Source organism: Rhopalosiphum maidis, chromosome 3 (assembly GCF_003676215.2).
Source record: "Rhopalosiphum maidis isolate BTI-1 chromosome 3, ASM367621v3, whole genome shotgun sequence".
Taxonomy (NCBI): Eukaryota; Metazoa; Arthropoda; class Insecta; order Hemiptera; family Aphididae; genus Rhopalosiphum; species Rhopalosiphum maidis.
Window position 1 is genome coordinate 30,060,936 of NC_040879.1, and position 20,598 is coordinate 30,081,533.

Sequence of the window (20,598 nt, forward strand, 5' to 3'; positions counted from 1 at the left end):
ATACTGTATAATATATAACTATACTTACACATAATGTATTTTTATTTGAATTACCATTGCCTAAAAATAAAGTTAGTATGCTTCTCTTAATCAAGGTTTTTTTAAACTTATCCAAGGTAAAATAAATGTTGGTGCTGAGTAAACAAGAAAGAAGGTTGATGAAGAAAAAAACAATCAATATTATAAAATATCCTTACTGAATAAGCACTTGTTCCTTGTCCAGACACCCAAGTATCTATTATGCTTTCTTTCGAAAAATGGTCTCCACACACTCTTGATCTTTTATCCACAGTTATTCCCACTGCTTTTTCCCATTCTTCATATGTATTTTTGGTATTGAAAACTTTGATTTACTAAACCAGAACATTGTCTTACACAACATTTGTCTATCCGGGACATGGTGATTTACAAAATCAAAAATGCAGTTGTTGTGTAAATTGTAATCAAAATTTAGAATAATAGATTAATATCTGTATTGTTAATTCGTTATATATTAATATTAATTCATTACATCAAGTTTTTGAAAAAGGCGCGAGAAATACTGATTAGTTATCACGGCTTGTTCACAATAATGTACACGAGATCGCGCTAGCAGTCTTGCCGTAACGTAAGAAGTTATTGCGTTGAAATATGAGTTAATAAAGCACTGCGTTCCGTATCCAGTATACTTTAAATAGTGGTACTACAGGAATTTTTTTTTTGTCAGCAGAAATTTAGGACATGTATGTGTATTGCTAATATTATGCCAAGTGTTGTAATACATGAATTATATTTCATAAAATTACATTATACTGATTTAAAATACAATGCTATAATGCACGTAAAAGTATTATAATTTATAATATTTGCCGTGTTTGAATCATTTAAAAAACTTATTTTACTGATTCAGTATTATACTAGATACACTCTTTAATAATTATACAACTATGGGGTTTTTATTAACTCAATAAAATCAGTAAGGTGTGTAGGAGGGGCTAGGTAAATGGTCCACGATAATTTGTGTACATTTTGAAAGCGGTAAGTTGAGTCATTCAGTATAAAATATATATTATTTTTTTTTTTTATGATTTTCAGTGACTAGATTACGTACGTGACCATGTTGCAGTTGTTTATCTAAATCCTCACTTTTACTTCTTGCTCTTTGTTCGGATGGTTGACGGTTATCCCTGTCCTCTGAAATTCCATATTATACAACCGGTGGTGGGAACGACTATTATCTTTGTTCTATGGTGGGAACGACTACCACCACTACCCCGCACTGTCAACGCTTACCTACGCATACCAGTGCCGAGCGCGGCTCATATAACTAACTCATAAAGAGTGGAGCGTTGTTAGTCGTAGTGTGCATTCTGTTTCCTGTCTTGTTCCAGTTCATCAGTTGCAGTGCTTCAGTCTTCCAAAATCCAAATACACTTTTTTTCACATATCCGGTTACATTAGTTTCATTCTCATAATTTGTTTGACTTGCATTTACTTAGTTTTCTCGGCCCAAATTTACAAAAAGGCAACACCATGATGTCGATAGTTGTACTGATAATAACTATCATCAGTAGTATTGGTACCAGAGCCGACTTGCAAACAAATATGTTTGGAGGCAAGTACATATTTTATTAAATTTATCATTTCATATTTTGTTAGAATTTAACTACTATATTTATTCATATTATTACTGTTATTATATTTTAAAATATTTTTATAAATTTGCAAGGTTTGGCAAGTTTTTTTTTTAAAATTAAGTTAATAGACATAAACACATGAATTAAGTTTAAGATGAAATCAACAAATACCATTAACTTAACTTAATTAATAAGTTAAATTATTATATATATATATAAAAAAATGCGTTTAAGAGGAATTAAAGTAAGTGGTAACCGAAAAGTAAACTCTGACAGTAATTTAATATTAATGCTACCTAGATAAATATTTGATAGATTTATTATATATGTATTTTAAGACTTGTAGAGCTATAGCATTTATAAAAACTTTATTCATTGTTTGTTGTTCAGATCGTTAAAATTTAAATTTAAATGTAAATGTGCTAATACACCAGCTCTTAAAAGCTATTTAATATGCACTGACAAAAGAACAGAATTAAATCATTTTAAAAGTCACTATTATGACATTCTAAGAACATATTGGATGTAGATAGAACATTGTGTTCTTAAGAATTCGATATTGTTGTATACAATTAATATTAGTGATCTATAATTGTAAGCACATGTGTTCATGTATCAATATTGTATTTTACTATAAACTTTCTAGTTATATTATTACATATTAGGACATAACTTTTGATTACTATACGGTTATGAGTATGAAGTCAATGATGTATATAAATATGGTTTTTTGATTTACGCAGAGACATTCATTAACCTAATGTCATACTGTGTATACAGTTTCTGATGCAGTTCAATTGTAGGTGTCTGGTTCGGTATATTAAATAAAAACAATATGTTACGACAAATATATATTATTATAACGTAAGGTTAATATATATGACAAAAGTAGCGTACGTATATATGGTAACCATGAATCTTTTAAGACTGACCCGCACCTTGACTGGTCGCAGGTCGCGCTCTCGCAAACTTAGAAAAGCAGTCACGGTCATTGCGAAAACGACCGCGACACAATTATGTGTTACATTTATATTATAGTTACATTACAGTGTTAAATTAATCATAAAGTCATATTATTTGCGTAGGTAAATACCTAATTCCTAAGTTTACTTAAACTTTCATTTCAACAGATATGATTAATGAATAATCTTGGAATTAAACAGGCATCCTCTTGACACATCTTTAATCCCATATCTTGATATCTTGAACATCAACTTAAACAATTAAATTCATTGTATGGGTTGCACACTATTGGTGATAGGGTTATAAGGTACTTAAGTTTCAACATTACATGGTATACCTTCAAGAGTATTAGTGATTTTAACAGATACTCCATTTTCTTTGTTTTGATCTATTACTTAATTTAGAACAGAATCATATCTATACTGTTTACTCTATAAAACCAAAAACTTAAAATAATTACTTTTAATTTATAATTATTAATCACTAAAAAGTTAATACATTTCTATATTTCTATATAGATAGTTGTTATTATATAAAATATTTCATAATTAAGGTGATGTACCTATCAATTAATTTGTGACAGAAGTATCTTAACATTTTTAACCCTTAAGCTATTAGTCCAATGGCATACTTGGGATTTCTTTGCGGGGGAGATTGACTAAAGTTGTAGATGTCGAGTGTCCTTATATTTTTTTACTTATAAAATGACAAATTGAAAAAACACAACTATAATCATATAAATACAAGTAATAAAAGGGATCAAAATAGTGGATAATATTTCTCTAATCTCTCCTCGTAAATATACCACTGCATTAACTATTAGCATTTATTAACTAATTTATATAAATTATATAAATGTATAAAATAAATATGTAAATTAATTAAATAAAACGAATAAATACCTAAAACTTCTAAAGTTGTTTTGGACATATTTTCTACGTTTGAGAGTTTGTGTAGTGGATAATAAATTATATGTATCATCTAAAACAATATAAAAATTATAAATCTAGATAATTCAAATTAAGAAGTTAATACAATTTAATAAATCTTAATAATAATATGAAATAGAAAAGCTTAATAGAAAAAAATGTTCAAAATATTAAAATTAATATATCTGTGAAATATGCTCTAGCAATTTGCTTTAATACATACATATTTAATTTGATTTAATTCACTGACCATTTAATTTATCATTTTGTATTTTTTATGTAACTTCGCATTATTTATAGTATAAATACTGGAAGCTTAATGAATGAATGAAGTAATCGAGTAACAATTATAAGGTTTAAATTAATTTTATCAAACTCGTTTGATTTAATTTTTTTTTCATTGATTAAACTTTATCAATCTTGCTTAATTTAAGTTATATTTTTATGTAGAATCTGTTGGTTTATTTTGTACACAATTGTTGAATTCTGTCATATCATTTGGATGCTTTACTTGAAAAAGTGATAAACATAATATTTTGGTCAATAAATAATAATATACTAAACTTGATAAATAAAAAAAAAATATATATATCTAAAAATATTTACATTAAAATATAATATTAATTATTGTTAAATAACATTTTCAAAATTGTTTTAAGATACATAGATCTTAAAGCTTTTGTAAGTATAAGACACAATGTAGGAACAAATAAAAATATGATAATTTATGTTTTGAAATAGTTTTAAAATTATGCTAGAAAACTTGAGTAACTATTTTTATTTAAGTTTATATATGAACAAACTTAAAAAAATCAGTAACCTATACAATTAAATTATAAATCAATTAATACATAAATTACAAGTATAGATACTTTAATATATGTTCTAAGATTTTAATTTAAAAACTTAGAGGTTGAAATTTGTTGTTTTAAATCATACAAAATTCATTTAAATCAGTCATTCTCAAAGTGGGCAATAGCGCCCCCCTGTGGGCGTTGATAGTCTTCAGGGGAGGTGGTATAAGACCCTAAGAAATGTTGGTGACGTTGAAATAGAATAGAGGGGAATACGGATTAAAAAGTATTATGTACTTTTTAAACTTGTTAAATTTCAAACTAAAATTAAGCTCCTACTATATGTCCTCGTAATTGATTTTACGACTGTCATAGCCGGCATGACTACTGTTTTTAAAATGCGTTACAGATGGTAAGCTTAAAAATTTTTATGGGGCGCTGGATAATTTTTGATTCTCAAAGTGGGCGATGCATGAAAAAAGTTTGAGAATCTATGATTTAAATCATTAGAGCTATTATTTTCTTGATACTCTCTGTTCATACCAAGAATTTAGGAAAAATTAAATTGCAACTTTAAATTATAATAATATTAAAAATATGTACAGTTAAAGAACATTATAATCACAAATTAGAGATACCTATTACCTATAAAATAAGGGTTTAAGACAAAAACTTGTAAAATAGCCTATTCTGAATAGTTACTCAAAAAAAAGTTTGAACTAATAAGATAATGATTTAAGTTATTTGATATTGTATCACTTGGAATTTCATTCTAATTTCAATAATTAAAAAAAAAAAAAAGAACAATTTATTAATTATACAATATAACTGTATGTGCAAGTATATTTTACTATTTATTTAATTACTTAAGCAAAAGATATTGGTTTATTTGTTTTGATAAGTGATCATAAATAATTTATCAATTTACTAAGTACTTACTATTTTTTTTGAATATATAATTGTTAATAAGGTACCTAAATGGGATCCACAGTAATTACTGATCGATATGTGAATATGATTTTGATAACTGTTTGATTTGTTTTTTGTTCTACCACATACAGGTAATATAGGAAATGACACCTACATGTATTATTTACTCAATGAGATAATCGTAGACTTAAAAATGAGAATAAATAGATAATAATCTACTACATACAAACACAATTTTGCATTTTACAATAATTGTAAAGAGGCCTTCAGTGCAATAACGGATTAACCTTATATTAATGATATTAAAATCTATGCAAAAAATAATAAATGATATTTTTATGAATATTTTTTTTCAACTGCCAAAGATGTATTTATTTTTATTTTTATCATATTAGTTTTGATCAAAGAAGTACTTATGGTTGCTGCATTAATTTTTTTGAAAATCACACCCACTTGACTTTATGTGGGTTAGTCCATTTTAAAATTATCATTTTTTTTTATAAATGTGGGTTAGTTCATTTGTTCATTAACTTTATCTTGTACATGAATCACAACATAAGTATATTGTATAGTATTTAATGATAAAAGAAAAAGCATAAATATTTAAAAATTTTCAAAACTTTATAATTTAACAAAACATTTTAGTATAAAAAATTATAAGTTTTTTTTTAACATTTTATTAACAAAACAAGATACCTATAAACTTTCTTAACATACCTAATAATATTATTAATACTTTTATAAAACTATAAAATAAAAAAAAACAAAATTTAACATTTCTTAACACATGAACTACTTAATTTAAGAAAAATAAAAATTTTTTTTTTTCATTCATCATTCATCATCACTAAAGTTGTCATCTACTAAAGGTAGTTCATTAACATCGATGTTTTGAATATTGATTTTAAGACTATTATAAAACTCATGATGAATTGGAGGAACAAAATAAAGTAAACATAACAGATCTTTCTTTTTCAGTGGATGTATACAGTTTCCATTAGGGTAAAGTAAATTTAAATTAACGATCAGTGTGGTATTTCGTTTTTCTAAATTAAATTCACTAAAAAGAGTTATTTCATTGTTTGAATACTTAAAAAATATTTTAAAAGGCATTTTGAAAGAAAATTTCAACCATTGAATTTTTAACCACTCCACTTTAGACTTATCAACATCAATTTTTCTGTGTGATATTACATTCTAATTTTTTTGTTGAAAAAAAATCGCTCTTTTCCATATAAATAATTATAAAGGGGTTACGTTTGCGTGCCGCCAAAATAACATTATTCCAATGTTCTGAAATAAAAATGTTAGAAAATAATTTTTTTGTTTTTCAACCAGACCAAAGTCTAAATCACATGGCAAGTATGAATGCCCACTAACCAAAAATGTAAGATCTATATTTTAAAAGTGTATTCAGGTGTAATGATGTGCGCTTAGCCATCATATATCTTAAATTTTAAATGTATAATAAATAATATTCAATAAAATACTATAATATACATAATAATTGTAATAATAACATATGTATAATAATTATAATAATTGATAGCTTTAAATATAAGATAAAACTCACACATATGCACATATACACTCCCGCACACTCTAATCTGTATAAGAATTAGATATATAAGAAGACTAGTAGTCGCCGACAGGGCCCTGTGTGCTGTTGCCGTCTTTTTGTATAAGGATTTATATGCGAGTGTAAAAGACTACGCAGATCGTTATACAAAAGGCGTATACAATTATTTAATTGTGAAACTTTTGTTAAAATATAATTCATGTGTTTATAAAATAAAGTTAAATATAAATAAATAGTTAATTTAAAAAAAAAAGGGTGTAATTATTTTAATATATAAATCAATCACATCACGTTATATTTTGAATACGAACTGCGATTGCAACAAGCAAATTGACACAGGAATCAGAGAGGTAATATCATCAGGTTATAATTATTTAACAAATAATGATTTAAAAGTATATAATAGTCCCCAATTAACTTACCAGCATTTTCTTTATCATTACACAGGACTAGATACAATATACTGACACAAAAGAGATAACTTAATATTTCGATTTTGATTACCACACTGATCGGAATACATAATTAAATGCTGTGTTGTAATAAATTTGTTTAAAAAATGCAAAATACAAGTTTGACACAGGATTTGTAGCTTGTTCAGTGTAGAGTGAATATAATTTTATGATGTTTAAATCAGGTGACATGTATTTACGATTAATCGATTTGTGAAGGGCGTAGTGGCTTTGATATGTAGGAAATTTCTCTTTAAAATCTTTTACCTCAGCAATTTTTCCCGAAGACGTCTTATTTACCGATGGACCCTTTCCTCTACAGTCACTGGGAGGGGTACTTTTTTGTGCTTTATTTTTTAAAACCCTACTAAAAGTGTATTTTGAAAAAAAAATTTTGCAAGCCTTGACTTCAATTCCACTAGAATCTAACAAAACATATACACGAGATTTTTGTCTTCTAGAGTTAGGATTTTGAGTATACGAGCGTTGTTTATCGCATACTTTAATTATAGTAAATAAATACGATGTTTGCATGTTTTTTCATTTTTAACCCGTTTTCTTCCCTTTAGTTTGACTTGTATACTCTCACCTTGTTCTTGCTCTGAAGGCGAAGAATCTAAGTCGCTTTTTTCAGAGGAATTGTATTCTGAACCCGAATTAGCAAGTTCTGATAAATCATCATAATTGTCAAATAAATCTAAAAATTAATTGATCACGTATACTAACCTAAGTTAACATATTAACAGTAATATTGGTACTTACTTTCCAATTCCTTTTCAATATCCATGCTACTGAACTACTTATTGAATCGTAAATAAGTAGTTAAAAAAGTTTGTTAAAAAATATAGCAATAAAAAAAAATATTATGAACAGTATTAATAATACTAATGATGGTCATACCAATATGGCTAATTAATTACAAACAATTATTTAAGCCATGGATATTAATTTACCAAAAAATTATAATATTCTCTTTGGAATTAGTCTTCAAAAATGCAATACTTCATATTCGCATATTACATGTTTTATTTAAATCACTCGTGTTTTCATTTGTGATGAGACGTAACAAATGGACTAACTCATATTTAATAAAAAACCAAGTACATATAAATGGACTAACCCACTATAGTCCATTCTTGCACTTAAAATTATTTATAATATTAAAATGCATTAACGAATTAGGCGTCTCTATCTGGTGAATATTAAGTAAAGGTGGTTTAGACCATTTTTGCATTGAATTTTATGAGTTGAGGTTGCCATTAATGTCATTATCTCAAAATAACATTTTTTTGGGTTAGTCTGTTATTGCACTGAAGACAAAAAAATCATACCTAATGAGAGGTACGCCTATATTTACAACTCAATAACTTAATGCAATTTTGTTTGAGTAACTTACTATTTTTCCGAATGCCATTTATCCAGTTTGATTTTTCTCGTAACACGCATAACTTACCCATTATAAAAACTAAACCAACTAATTACCTTTTATTTACTATTTATTACAGTTCTTCCAGGAAGACTATCTAGATGTCCACCGCTTGAATCCGCAGAATATGAAGTAACCACGATGATATCGCTTTCGTTGAAAATCGGTGGTTGTGCCTACATCAACTACAATTCTAGTGACATAATAAAACAATCATTCAACTTATGGTTTAACGGTGTGCAAAATTACGTGCAAAGTTGTCGTGACCAGGGTACATATAAAAACTATTATTTTGTTAAAAGTACGGGTTTTAGCCTCAGGCAGTATTAAATTTCCCAATATACCACATTATCTGCAAAACATTTTAATACATGTTACTTTCAGCTGAAACATTTATTATGATACTTAATTGCGTTGCTTTTTATTAGTTTTTTACTTATCAAAAAAAAAATAGGAAATAATAATCACATAGATAAAAATATTATTATAAACTTATTTGATTAAAAATAAAATAATAAATACAATTGAAATAGGTATAAATATATTTATTTTTTTATGAATTTGTTTTCTTATGATTTGTGAAGCATAAGAAAGTATTAAAACGATAAAATGACATCAAAATGAACATTTTGATATTAAGGTAGATGCTCCGTAAATTTAATTAATTTGTATACCATATCTATTTTTTTTACCAAACTTAAAAGACATTTAATAGTTTAGGTATTATATTTTCATTGGTGGCCTACAAATCAACTCTCATAATGCTTGATGGTTGTATCCCTCATTGAATAAGGAATAAATATAATCTAATATTTTAATACATTCACATTTTATCAGTAACCGAGCTCTTGTATATTTTTTGTTATTCATGGGCACATTATTAAAGGTATGGAACATTTTAATTTGTACTGCCTGACAAAATCACTCTGGCTGCCAGATGACGCCAATAAGGGACCTACGTACATTAAACTGTACGATGAAGCTTTTTACAAGGGAGGAAGACTTGATTATAGATGTGCTGTAAGTATATCTAGTTTAAATTAGTATTTAAATCAGATTTATCATTCCGTTTTTCAATTCCTTATAATTGATTTATTTTTTATTTATTAATATTAAGAGGTATATTGTTATCAGAAAAATAATATATTCACAAATAATAAATTATATGTTAGTAATTTAGTATTTTTAATTTTATAATTCATACTAGCATACCCGTCACGGCTCCGCTCAAGCGTGAGTGTGAGTAATCCCAGGTTAGGAGTAATTTGCAAATAAATCTAGAATACGCAGAAATTATTCGGAAAATTGTTATTAATGTACCTGTATCCTAAGCAAAAAAAAAGTTCACCTTATTAAAAAAAAATGAAATTTACAAAATTTCTGTATACACAATATTTTTTGTTTTATCCGTCATCAGCAGTAAAATTAATTGATTCAAAGGATTTCCGGTTCTGAAGAGCTACGTATGGCTGATCATGCAAAAAACAATCTTCGCGCAGAACAGTTCGCACTCGTGTAAATGTCTGCCCTTGCGACTTATTGATGGTGACTGCGAAAGAAACTGTAACTGGAAACTGTACTCTTTTGAACTTTATTGTCAAGTCTGAAGGAATCAAAAGAATTCTTGTAATAAAAGCAAGCTCCCCGGCGGTGGGACCCATAAGAATAATAGCTTCGATCACATTATTACGCTAATCTGTAACTTTCAACCGCGTTCTGTTGCAAAATCTGGAAGGGTTAAGATTTTGAAGCAGCATAGTTGGAGTTTCTATTTTCAATCGCAACTTGTACAGTGAAAATCCAGGGGATCTAATGAATTAAGAAATTCGTTGATTGAGCAGCTGGCACCGAGTCTAAAGCAAGATATTCTCTCAGTGTGCCCATAAACATTTCTAAAATGGAGTCATTTAATTCATCAGCCGAATTGTTTAGTGGTGTGAGAATAGCTCTTTCGCAGAGCCGAGTATTTATACGACTTTTGCAGTAAGCTTAGGATGTCAGGATATACGCTTGATATTAGTCTTAATCGATCTCACAATTTAGTGGATTTACCGTTGTATCATAATTGTTATACCATAGTTATTTATTCAACTAATAATAGATAAACGATTCTAATTTTCTTCATTTCTAGTAAATTAGTTAAAGTTTTGAAAGTATAGATTATTTTTCTTAGTTTTATCGCTAATATGGTTTAGTCATTTAAGGTTATGTCACATTTCAATGCCAAGATATTTACCAGGTTTTACTAACTTTCATGTAGTTTGAAATGTACATGATTTTAAATTTAAACATTAATATTCATGAATACACAAGTTGGTAATAGTCGATTGGTCTTACTTAGATATATAATGTGGTTATATATTAATATGTAAGTTTTATTTAAATCAAGGAATAGGTTATTTGCACATAGTAAGTTATTAATTTTTCTCATATCATCTTGTATTCTTGTATGTATGTAAATACTTCATCCCAGAAGGTACCTTCAATACAAAGAACAGTGTCATAAATGTAACATACTAATTTGCCATGTTTCTTAAGTTGCTTATTTGATTAATTTGTGTATTAAATAGTGTGGGAAAAAAGTGGTTGGTACCTTTAGGTGTTTCACTTAGGGTTTATGTTTCTATACTTAAGGAATATTGGATACTATTAGACTTTGTTTCCTATTTTTTAAGTACGAGCTTAATAAGTCGTAAGCTGGTCCTTTGATACCAAAATTATGTAGTAATATTAAATGGTTTATAGTTTAGAATGCTTTTAATTATATACAGAACTAACTATATTTGTCAATATGACAATATTTACATTTTTATTTTTTTTACAATAATACTTTAAATATTATTTATTTATTTGTAAAAACTAAAAACATATGCATGACAACTTGATATAATTTGTATTTAATCCTATAATTATTCCATTTTTACTTGAAATCGTAGTTTCCTATAATCTGAGTTGGCTTACATAATATTAATTAATTTTGGTTTTTATTATCTCGTCCTTACCACAGTTATACGAGACAGTTGACGGAAATGCCTCAGCAGTCAGGTTGGCGGTTAGCGGAAACACTTCGTGTCATGGCTTGTTACATATGCTTTCCCACTCATCCTTGATCCCTAAAAATATTCCTGAGTTTAATGAAGGGTCCATGTTGCTGATATTTAACAAGACTAAACTTGGTGGGCCAATAACATCACAACCGATAGATAAGCAGTACGAGAAGCCAGCAGTTCAAGTCAGCGACAAGAGGTAAGTCTCATTAAGAAACGCCTCACTTCTTATTATTATAATTATAATTTATAATGTTGTAGTATAGATTAGTACGTATATAGCAGTGTTGTGTGTAGTAATCATGTTATGAGTTGATCATTGAATTGGGCTTAAAATTTTTGTTTCCATTTCCCTGTCCTGACCAAAGCGTGAAATACATTAAATAGTCATTTTTTTTTCATAATTCAATTTTTATGCAATTTTTTAGTAACAGCATAATGTTTTATTTTCATTTTTACTACTTCATTTTTTTTTTAATCCTGGGACTTTCAGATCCCGTTGGTGATCTACAGTTTGGACTCAAAAGTCCTGTTGGTCATGTAGTCCTTTTTTTTTACATATATACAATGCAAAAATTAAGGACATAATTAAGGACTTTTTTTAAATAATTAATGAAAAATACTATAACATAGAAATTAATAATTCTTTATGATGATAATGAATTTTGAGAACATTGTTTAATATATTGTGATATTTTGAGACACAATTTTTTTTTTCATTGTAACACAAAAATATGCAACTTTTAGGAGTGATGCTTCGATTTTATTGCCTTTGAACTGCGAACCTCGCATCTTCAAGGTGTTGGACGAAAAATTGCCAGTGTACTCCATGTCTGTCAAGTTGGCACCGGCACAATATGCTACGACCATAATTCATACATCAAAAAATTGCTAGTAATTTGCTAGGTTTTGTTAGGTAATTTTCAGAATTTGCTAGTATTTCGTTTAAGTGAAAATCAAAATTCAAGCATGCCGGTGCCAACTTGATACAGCACTGGCACATTGTCTGATCGGTTCGAAAGTAGTGTCAAAAAATTGCTAGGTAGTTTTCAGAATTTGCTATACTAAGGTTTTTCCGGAAACCCGGAAAATGGAAAATAGCCCAGCACTGACACATTGTTAATTGTTTTTAAGAATTAAATAGTATATTTGTTACAAATAATATTTTTTTGAAATATTGCAAAATAACCTATAATATACTTAGATATAATTGTTTTCATCAAGAATTTTTTTTTTTTAAAAAAATCTAACCTTTTCTATTCAAAGCCCTCTTATTATGCCCCCGGAAAATTGATAAAGCTTGTTTTTCGAATTTGATAGAATCATATTTTTTTTATTGATGCGTCATAATAAATAATTAATACTTCTGTTTAATACACATTAAGTTAAGTTAGTATTTCATAATTTTAGGTACCAAATTATGTTTAAAAATACACATTTGTCTTCAATATTTTTTGAGAACGAATTTTGTTTTACAGTTCCTCGTATAAAAGTTGTTATATAAAATAATATTTAAAATATAAAGTTATAAATAAATAAAAAAAAATATTTAGCTTTAATTATTCTAGAATCTGGATATTTACTTTTTATTCGTTAAAAAATTCAAACGGTACTGTTAAAGAAATTATTAAACACAAAATTATGAATTGGTTCTTACATTTTGAAAAATGTGGTAACAAAATAATTATAATAGTAATATAATATATTATTTTATTGTCATTCACTGAGTTATCAGGTCAAGACATTATTAGCAACCTGTGTTATTAGAGAGTTCGGATAACCAACGCATTTTTATTTTCGTTCTTATTATCGTATTATTTTCGATTTTAATTTGTATACAATATGTTTACTGTAATACACATTGACTGATAATCGTTTTTGTGTCTGTAAAGTATAATTGTATTATAACCAGGGCTAGGATTTGTATGCAATAAAAAATTGTAAAATATGCATTTTATTTACCAAAATATGCAAAAATATGCATTTAAATTTTTATAAGATAAAAACAAAAATATAGTTATCAAAAAACTATTTATTTTTTGAAATACATCAGTGATTGGCTGTTTGTCTTAGTATAGTATAATCGAGAAATAAAATAAAATTTATAATTTACATTGAATAGTGGAAATACGTGTTACATGCTACGACCACATACTTTTTTAAATTTTCGATTATAAATGATCGGCGATTGGATCGTAGTATTGATTTATATCGACTGAAGATTTTATCGCATACCTATTGTACCACAAAATTGTATTTATAAAAATAAAATTTATGTTTGACAAAAAAACAAAGTTTTATACTTTAATCAGCGCAAGGCTATAATTAAATAAATAAGAAATATTAATATTAAATTATAAATATTAATCACGAAATATACTATAAAACATGCATTTTTGTATTCTTACAATCGAAATATGCATTAATATTCGTTTTATTCAATATATATAATAATATGCATTTTATCCAAAATATGCAAAAACATGCAAAATAAAAACACCACAATTTATCTCATCTTAAGGTGATTCGTGGACATTACTGACAAAATCAATAATCAGAAGATGCAAAAAAACATGTTATTGCATATAAATCTTAGCCCTGATTATAACTATTTATAACCAATATATTATTAAATTTAATATTAAATGTTTCCAATGTTTTATTTATACACTATATCGAGCAATTGTTTTTAATTTTTATTATACTATCTATTATTTTATTATTCGTCTCTCGATTCTCGTATACCGTAGTCGTACTCACTGCTCAGTCTTGCCAAGTCATATTATAGCATATAGACTGAAAAACAAACGTACAACATACAACTAGTCATAAATAACCTAATTTATAATACTATTCAGACTGCGGTTCTATACTATTTATTACATTACATTTTTTTATTTGTGGCTTATTAAATATAAGTGGTGGAACAGCATTATTTGACATATCATTTATGCAATAACGTCAATAACTTTTGTTCTATTCAATGCATTACATTTTGATGAATTATAGACTAAACAATTTTAGCACTGTTTTTATTTAAATATTTATTTTTTTTATGAACGGTACAAGGTTTGTAAAGGGCAGCATATCCGTTAACCCGGCACTGGCTGTTTGATTGTAACGTTATAAGCTATAATAGACAGTGGCTCAACACTTGACGAGGCGGTAGCCGTCGCGCCGTCGTCCAAGTCGTTGTAATATGCGAGATGCGCACATACGCGTAAACACGTAAAATTGTGTGAATGGTGCATATTATGCAAAACAACATCCGAGGCGGCCACAATTAAACGTCTCTAAACGTTGTAACGTCGGGTGCAAACTGCATTATATACAGCCACGCTACCCTAGTATAGTGATTCAAGTTCTTAATTTTTGCAAATTCTCCATTCTCCCGTGATTTTGTTCAAACGTGGCCTGAAAATTCTTCTTTTAAAAATAAAAATTTTATTTTGCTCAGCTTTTCGTAATGTCCACGTTTCATTACCATCACTGGACGGATGAGAGTGCGATATAGCAATATTTATTATCGGACTGAAGTCTTGCTTTAAATTCGGCGAGTTAATTGTTTTTTTGTGTCAAGTTCGATATCAGATATTTAAACTCTTATACTCTCTTAAATTTTTACGGTCAAATCTCTAGATACGGGTGTACATGATCCGACAACTTTCCTCTCTGCACAATCATATATTCAGTTTTTTCAGCATTTATTTCTAAATCTAATCTTTTGGCAGTATTTAATATTTTTTTAGCTTACTCAATAAGATTTTCCTCACACTTCGCTAATAGTACTAAGTCGTCTGCATATGCCAGAATTCATATTTTGCAACTACCCAATTACTAGCAAATTCTGAAAATTACCTAGCAAAGTCTAGCAAATTACTAGCAATTTTTTGATGTATGAATGATGGTCGTAGCATATTGTGCTGGTGCCAACTTGACGGACATGTGTACTCCCGTATTTTCAATTCTTACATCCCTTGAGACGGAAAATCTAGTTTTTCTTCTTTTATTGATTTTTTTTTGTTTCTGAGCGAGAGAGTTTTTGTATATGGTGATTGATTTGTCAGTAATCCTCGCACCACTAAAATTGATCTCCTATACTCCAATTTAATTTTATATGATTTTTTTCTCTGGACTTAAAAGTCCCGTCAGTCAGACAGACAGACACGAAATTGCTGCCTTTTACTCAATGGTCTAAATATCGTTTTAAATGTAAATACTTTTTATTTATATTTATGATTCTATTTTTATTATAAACTTAAAAAAAATCCTTTTTTAATCTATGGGATTCGTATTAGGAAAATAATGGTTTTCACCTGACTATATAAGTGATAAACTGATTGTAACTAATAATATAAAACACATTTTAATTTAAGGTTACCTATTGAGAAATTATTTAAAAAAAAAAAGTAACTCGTTATGTAACATAGTTAAGAGTAATTTAACTTTTTAAATCGTAAATATTGAGCTTTGAGTAAAAGTTAAAGTAATAAGCATTGTAGTTTGTTGGGGTGTTATGGACAAATTTGACGAATGATGACATATTATTAAACTATACTAAATAGTAGGTATTAATAGGTATAATTAATATTAGGTAAATAATTGAGAGTAATTTAATAATTATTACTGAATGCGTTGTCATTTCAATTAACTATTTAATTAATATTTTTTTGTTTCCTCGAAAAGAGATGGAGATGGTAAACGTGGTTCAGTTATGTCCATTGATAGTACTAACACGTCTGAAACCCAAGACAAAAATACATCACGACAACCACTATCAATCGAGGTCATGCAGCAGCTTTTGAAATTCCAGTTCAGACGTAGGCGTTCAGCAACATCAAATTCATTCTCAGATATTACAGGTTATAGTTGGATTCAAGGTTTTGGACGTAAATAATGATTATAAAAATATAATAAGTAATACTATTTGTTCCAAATTCTATTGTAACATTTTTTTTTTGTTACATCTATCAAATAACCTTTGTGTTTTTTTTCTATTAAACGTACAATTATAAATTTTTTATTGTGTACTTGGATACTATTTAAAAATTTACAAATTAAAACAAATCAATGGTATAGAGTAAATGCTACAAAAATACTACAATCAGGAGTACTTGGCCACAGAACAGGTCTGAAAAACAATAAGATTATTTCATGTTCGTATTTATTTGTAAATCCACTAGTTATTTTTATAATTTTTGTAGCAGTTTTAACTTACTTTTCGTTGCCTGTACTTGACAATGGTGATGCGACGGTGCAGTGACGGAAACCGAACAAAATTTGGAGGTTTTGTTTTTGGTTTTTAAAATCGTTTTTTTTATACTAACGTTTTTGCTCAACAATTTTAATTATCAAAATAAAAGTCTTTGTTTTTAAACCGGTTTTCTACTACTAAGGTTTTTGGACTGGTTAATCACTCATATACAAGATTTTTATTAAAAAAAAAAATTGAAGTATTTTTAATACAACACTTTCTTATTTGTGTTAATGACTACAAATTTTCTCCTAGAGATAAAAAATTAAAAATATCAAGAAAAAACTTAAGCCTATTATTTACTAATCAATAACAACTGGTAGACTTGAAATTACATCAAGATATTAGACAAATGTAATATTTTGTAACTTAAACCTTTTTAGTCTTATTACTTTTATTAAAATACAATTATAAAACAATAACCTTTATAAACTCTAAGCAATAAGTTGAATGTTAAATATGTACTTAAATAGTTAAATTTATCAAAATTATTTATGGATTATAACAACAAAAAAACAAAATTCTAATTTTCATAACTTATATTTTTATAATACATAAATACATTTCACTTTTATTTTTATTTTTAGTATTTTACTAAATGTCTATATTTGACCGTAAATTATTCAAAATAAACTTAATGACGAAAACAACTTTTCTACAGTCACCTATAACAAGAAACAAATTTATTAAGTTAATACAGTTTAAAATTTATACAAAGTAATATTACATTACCTGTATGGATGGTACTGTTATAAATATTTTTTGAAGCTGATATAGCTCTGACATTTTACTATTTTTATTTTTCCAAAAAGTAATTCTGTGTTTTGGTGCAAGAAGGGTCAATGTCAAAAATGCCCATTGTTGGGAAACTATTATTAAAATTGCCCATTTTTAAAAATGTCTCTTAAATTTTAATATAATATAATTGTTATGGTTCAATTTCTTTTTCTTTTTTCCATAGTTATTTTAATAAACTAACAATAAAGTTACTAAAATAAAGAATAGAAATTGACATTGGCTCATCAATCAAAAATATATTTTAATATTTTCTGACATTGGCCATAATAGTAATATACAACTGCACAAATAAAAATATCTTTTATAGACAAAACTGTATCGAAAATGAGTAGTAGAAATTAAAACATGACACAATATTTTAAAATATAATAATTGTAAATAACAAAATAAAAGATTAGAAACAACTGTTTAACAATAAAATTCATATTTTATAAAATTGTTTAAAGAAAATCAATAACAGTTTTTAGTCTTTAAGTTCCTTAGTTAAAGATAAAATGGTAAATTAATTCAATGTTATAGTCTTTTGTTTTACCTATAAAATAAACATCTTTATAATTGTATACATTTTCACTAAATTTTAATGCGACCATTTTCAACACTGTAAGAATTCCAAAAAATAGCTATTTATAACCTATTTATATTTATTTTAATTATTGTCGATTAATAATTTTTCACTTCATTAAAAATTTTAAAAATTGAATAGAATATTTCTCATAAATTGTTCTAATTTTAACAAAAAATTAATTATCCTTTAATGTATAATTTATATTTTTCTAGATGGTTTATAAATATGTCCGTAAGACAAAACAAGGTAATTGGACTGAAAATGATCTACAAATAGCTAAGTTTAAATGTCAAAATAGTACCAAAATATTGACTGCATCCGTTATGTACAACATTCCGTTTTCAACATTGTATAGGCATATTTAATCAGGTCGTATTGAGAAATATCTTGGCAGGTTTAGATCTACTTTTTCCCCAAGAACAAGAACTAGTTAGCTATTTAAAAATAATGGATTCGGTTTTTTATGGTCTTTCTAAGTCTGACTAAAAATTTGGTAGCTGTATATTCTCAAAAATTGTTGATTATTGATCACCTAAAAAGTTGAGACATATCAGGGTTAGCTGGTGATGATTGGTTAGCTCATTTAAAATGATTATCTAAAATGTAGTCCTAATATTGTTCTAAGAACTCCAAAGTCAACTTCTGTGGCTCGAGTTAGAGGATTTAATTGGCCACAAGTTAACGATTTTTTAAATTATTGGAAGAGCATTTGTGATTCGGATGTCACTAGAGTTTACAACATGGATAAGACTGGTATTTCAACAATAATTAATAAACCCCCTTAAGTGTTTTCAATTACTGGAAAAAAAAACAAGTTGGAGTTATTTTTAGTGCTGAGCGAGGATAGCTAACAACAGTTATTAGTTACTGTAATACAACTAGCTCTTTTATCCCACTTTTTTTATTTTTGCAAGACAAAAGATGCAACCAAGGTTGATGGATGGGGCTCCTTCTGGCTCCAAAGGGCATTGTTCTACTAGTGGTTGGACAAACGGTGATTTATTTTTGATGTGGCTTCAATTTTTTGTAAAAATAGTGCGACACACACCAGATAAAAAAGTAATTTTAGTCTTAGATTACCATGAGTCGCATAAGTATTACCATGCTTTAAAATTTGCTGTTGAAAAGCACATTACATTTGCTTCCTTTGTATCTCACACAACGCATAAAATGCAACCATTGGATAAATCTGATTTTGGTCCCATCAAAAAGTTTTTTGAACGAGAGATTAATGTTTTCCAAAAATCGTATAGTGGTCGTATAATTAATCAATATGATATTGTTAAAATCATCAGTCCAGCTTATTTAAAAGGAGCTACTCTTCTAAACGCAGTAAACGGATTCAATGCAACGGGACTGTGGCCTTTTAATCCTTTTATTTTTGGAGATGACTATGCTCCAGTATCTGTTACTGATAGATCAATAATGAACTTGCCTGTTTCAGACTCACATTTATATACCTAGTACACCTTCATGCATAGATTAAAGACTATCGACAGGCCAGCGACTGACTGAAAAACAGACAATTACATTTGACGCCTTAGATTTTTTAAATATTTTACATCGGTTGTTTTTTCTTTTTTATTATAAATAGAAAGTGATTACAGTTAAATGGTACATAGTTTTTAAAAAAACAACAGAAACAATTATAAAAATTTTGATGATTAATATTGAAGTGACTTTAACGCAATGTTATAAAAACTACTCCCACAGACTATGTAACATGGCTTAATACGGTGCCGCATTGTACTTATAGGTACAATAATTAGGTCCATAATAGAGAATTTGTGTCTAGCTTTTATAGTATTAACGCTGATACCTTGAAAATTTGTTGACTTAAAGTTCACGAGATTATACACAAGTCTGCCAAGTTTTACAGTGATCGGTGTTAGATTTTATGCTCTGCGATTTTTTAAAGTTAGTAGTGTAGTGACGTGACGTACAAAAATGTGTGACGTGAAAAATGGAGCAACGAATCGTCATCAAGTTTCTGCTGAAAAACCGGACGAAATTTTTCGTAAATTGCAACGAGTGCTCGGTAATGATTGCTTATAAAAACCATGTGTTTATGAATGGCCATCACGTTTCGTATCAGGTCAGGAATCAACACATGACGATGCAAGGTCAGGTGGCCCTAAAACCGTGCACACTGGGCTAAACGTCGAACGTTTAAGTGTGTTGGTGCGGACAGATCAACGTCTTACAATCCGAATGATGTCTAATGAACGTTCTTAAACGATTTTGT

The 20,598-nt window shown here is 27.6% G+C and overlaps 2 protein-coding genes across 2 annotated transcripts; both read left to right on the top strand.

Moving 5' to 3' along the window:
* The first annotated feature begins 1,316 nt into the window (after positions 1–1,316).
* On the top strand, positions 1,317–16,733 carry LOC113558560. Its single transcript, XM_026964052.1, has 5 exons — positions 1,317–1,594; positions 8,769–8,960; positions 9,576–9,709; positions 11,697–11,935; positions 16,423–16,733. Exons 1-5 carry the CDS (start codon positions 1,513–1,515, stop codon positions 16,631–16,633), a joined length of 858 nt encoding a protein of 285 aa, XP_026819853.1. The 5' UTR covers positions 1,317–1,512; the 3' UTR covers positions 16,634–16,733.
* Positions 16,734–19,274: 2,541 nt separating this feature from the next.
* Positions 19,275–19,817, top strand: LOC113557881. The gene has a single exon (XM_026963421.1). It carries the CDS (start codon positions 19,275–19,277, stop codon positions 19,815–19,817), a length of 543 nt encoding a protein of 180 aa, XP_026819222.1.
* Positions 19,818–20,598: the final 781 nt, after the last annotated feature.

Excerpts from the sequence above, each read along its gene's own strand:
- LOC113557881 (XM_026963421.1), top strand. The coding sequence starts at position 19,275 with ATGCAACCAAGGTTGATGGATGGGGCTCCTTCTGGCTCCAAAGGGCAT.
- LOC113558560 (XM_026964052.1), top strand. The coding sequence starts at position 1,513 with ATGATGTCGATAGTTGTACTGATAATAACTATCATCAGTAGTATTGGT. Across the intron at positions 1,595-8,768 it reads GCAAACAAATATGTTTGGAG|TTCTTCCAGGAAGACTATCT; the intron begins GCAAGTACATAT and ends TATTTATTACAG. Across the intron at positions 11,936-16,422 it reads GTTCAAGTCAGCGACAAGAG|AGATGGAGATGGTAAACGTG; the intron begins GTAAGTCTCATT and ends TTCCTCGAAAAG.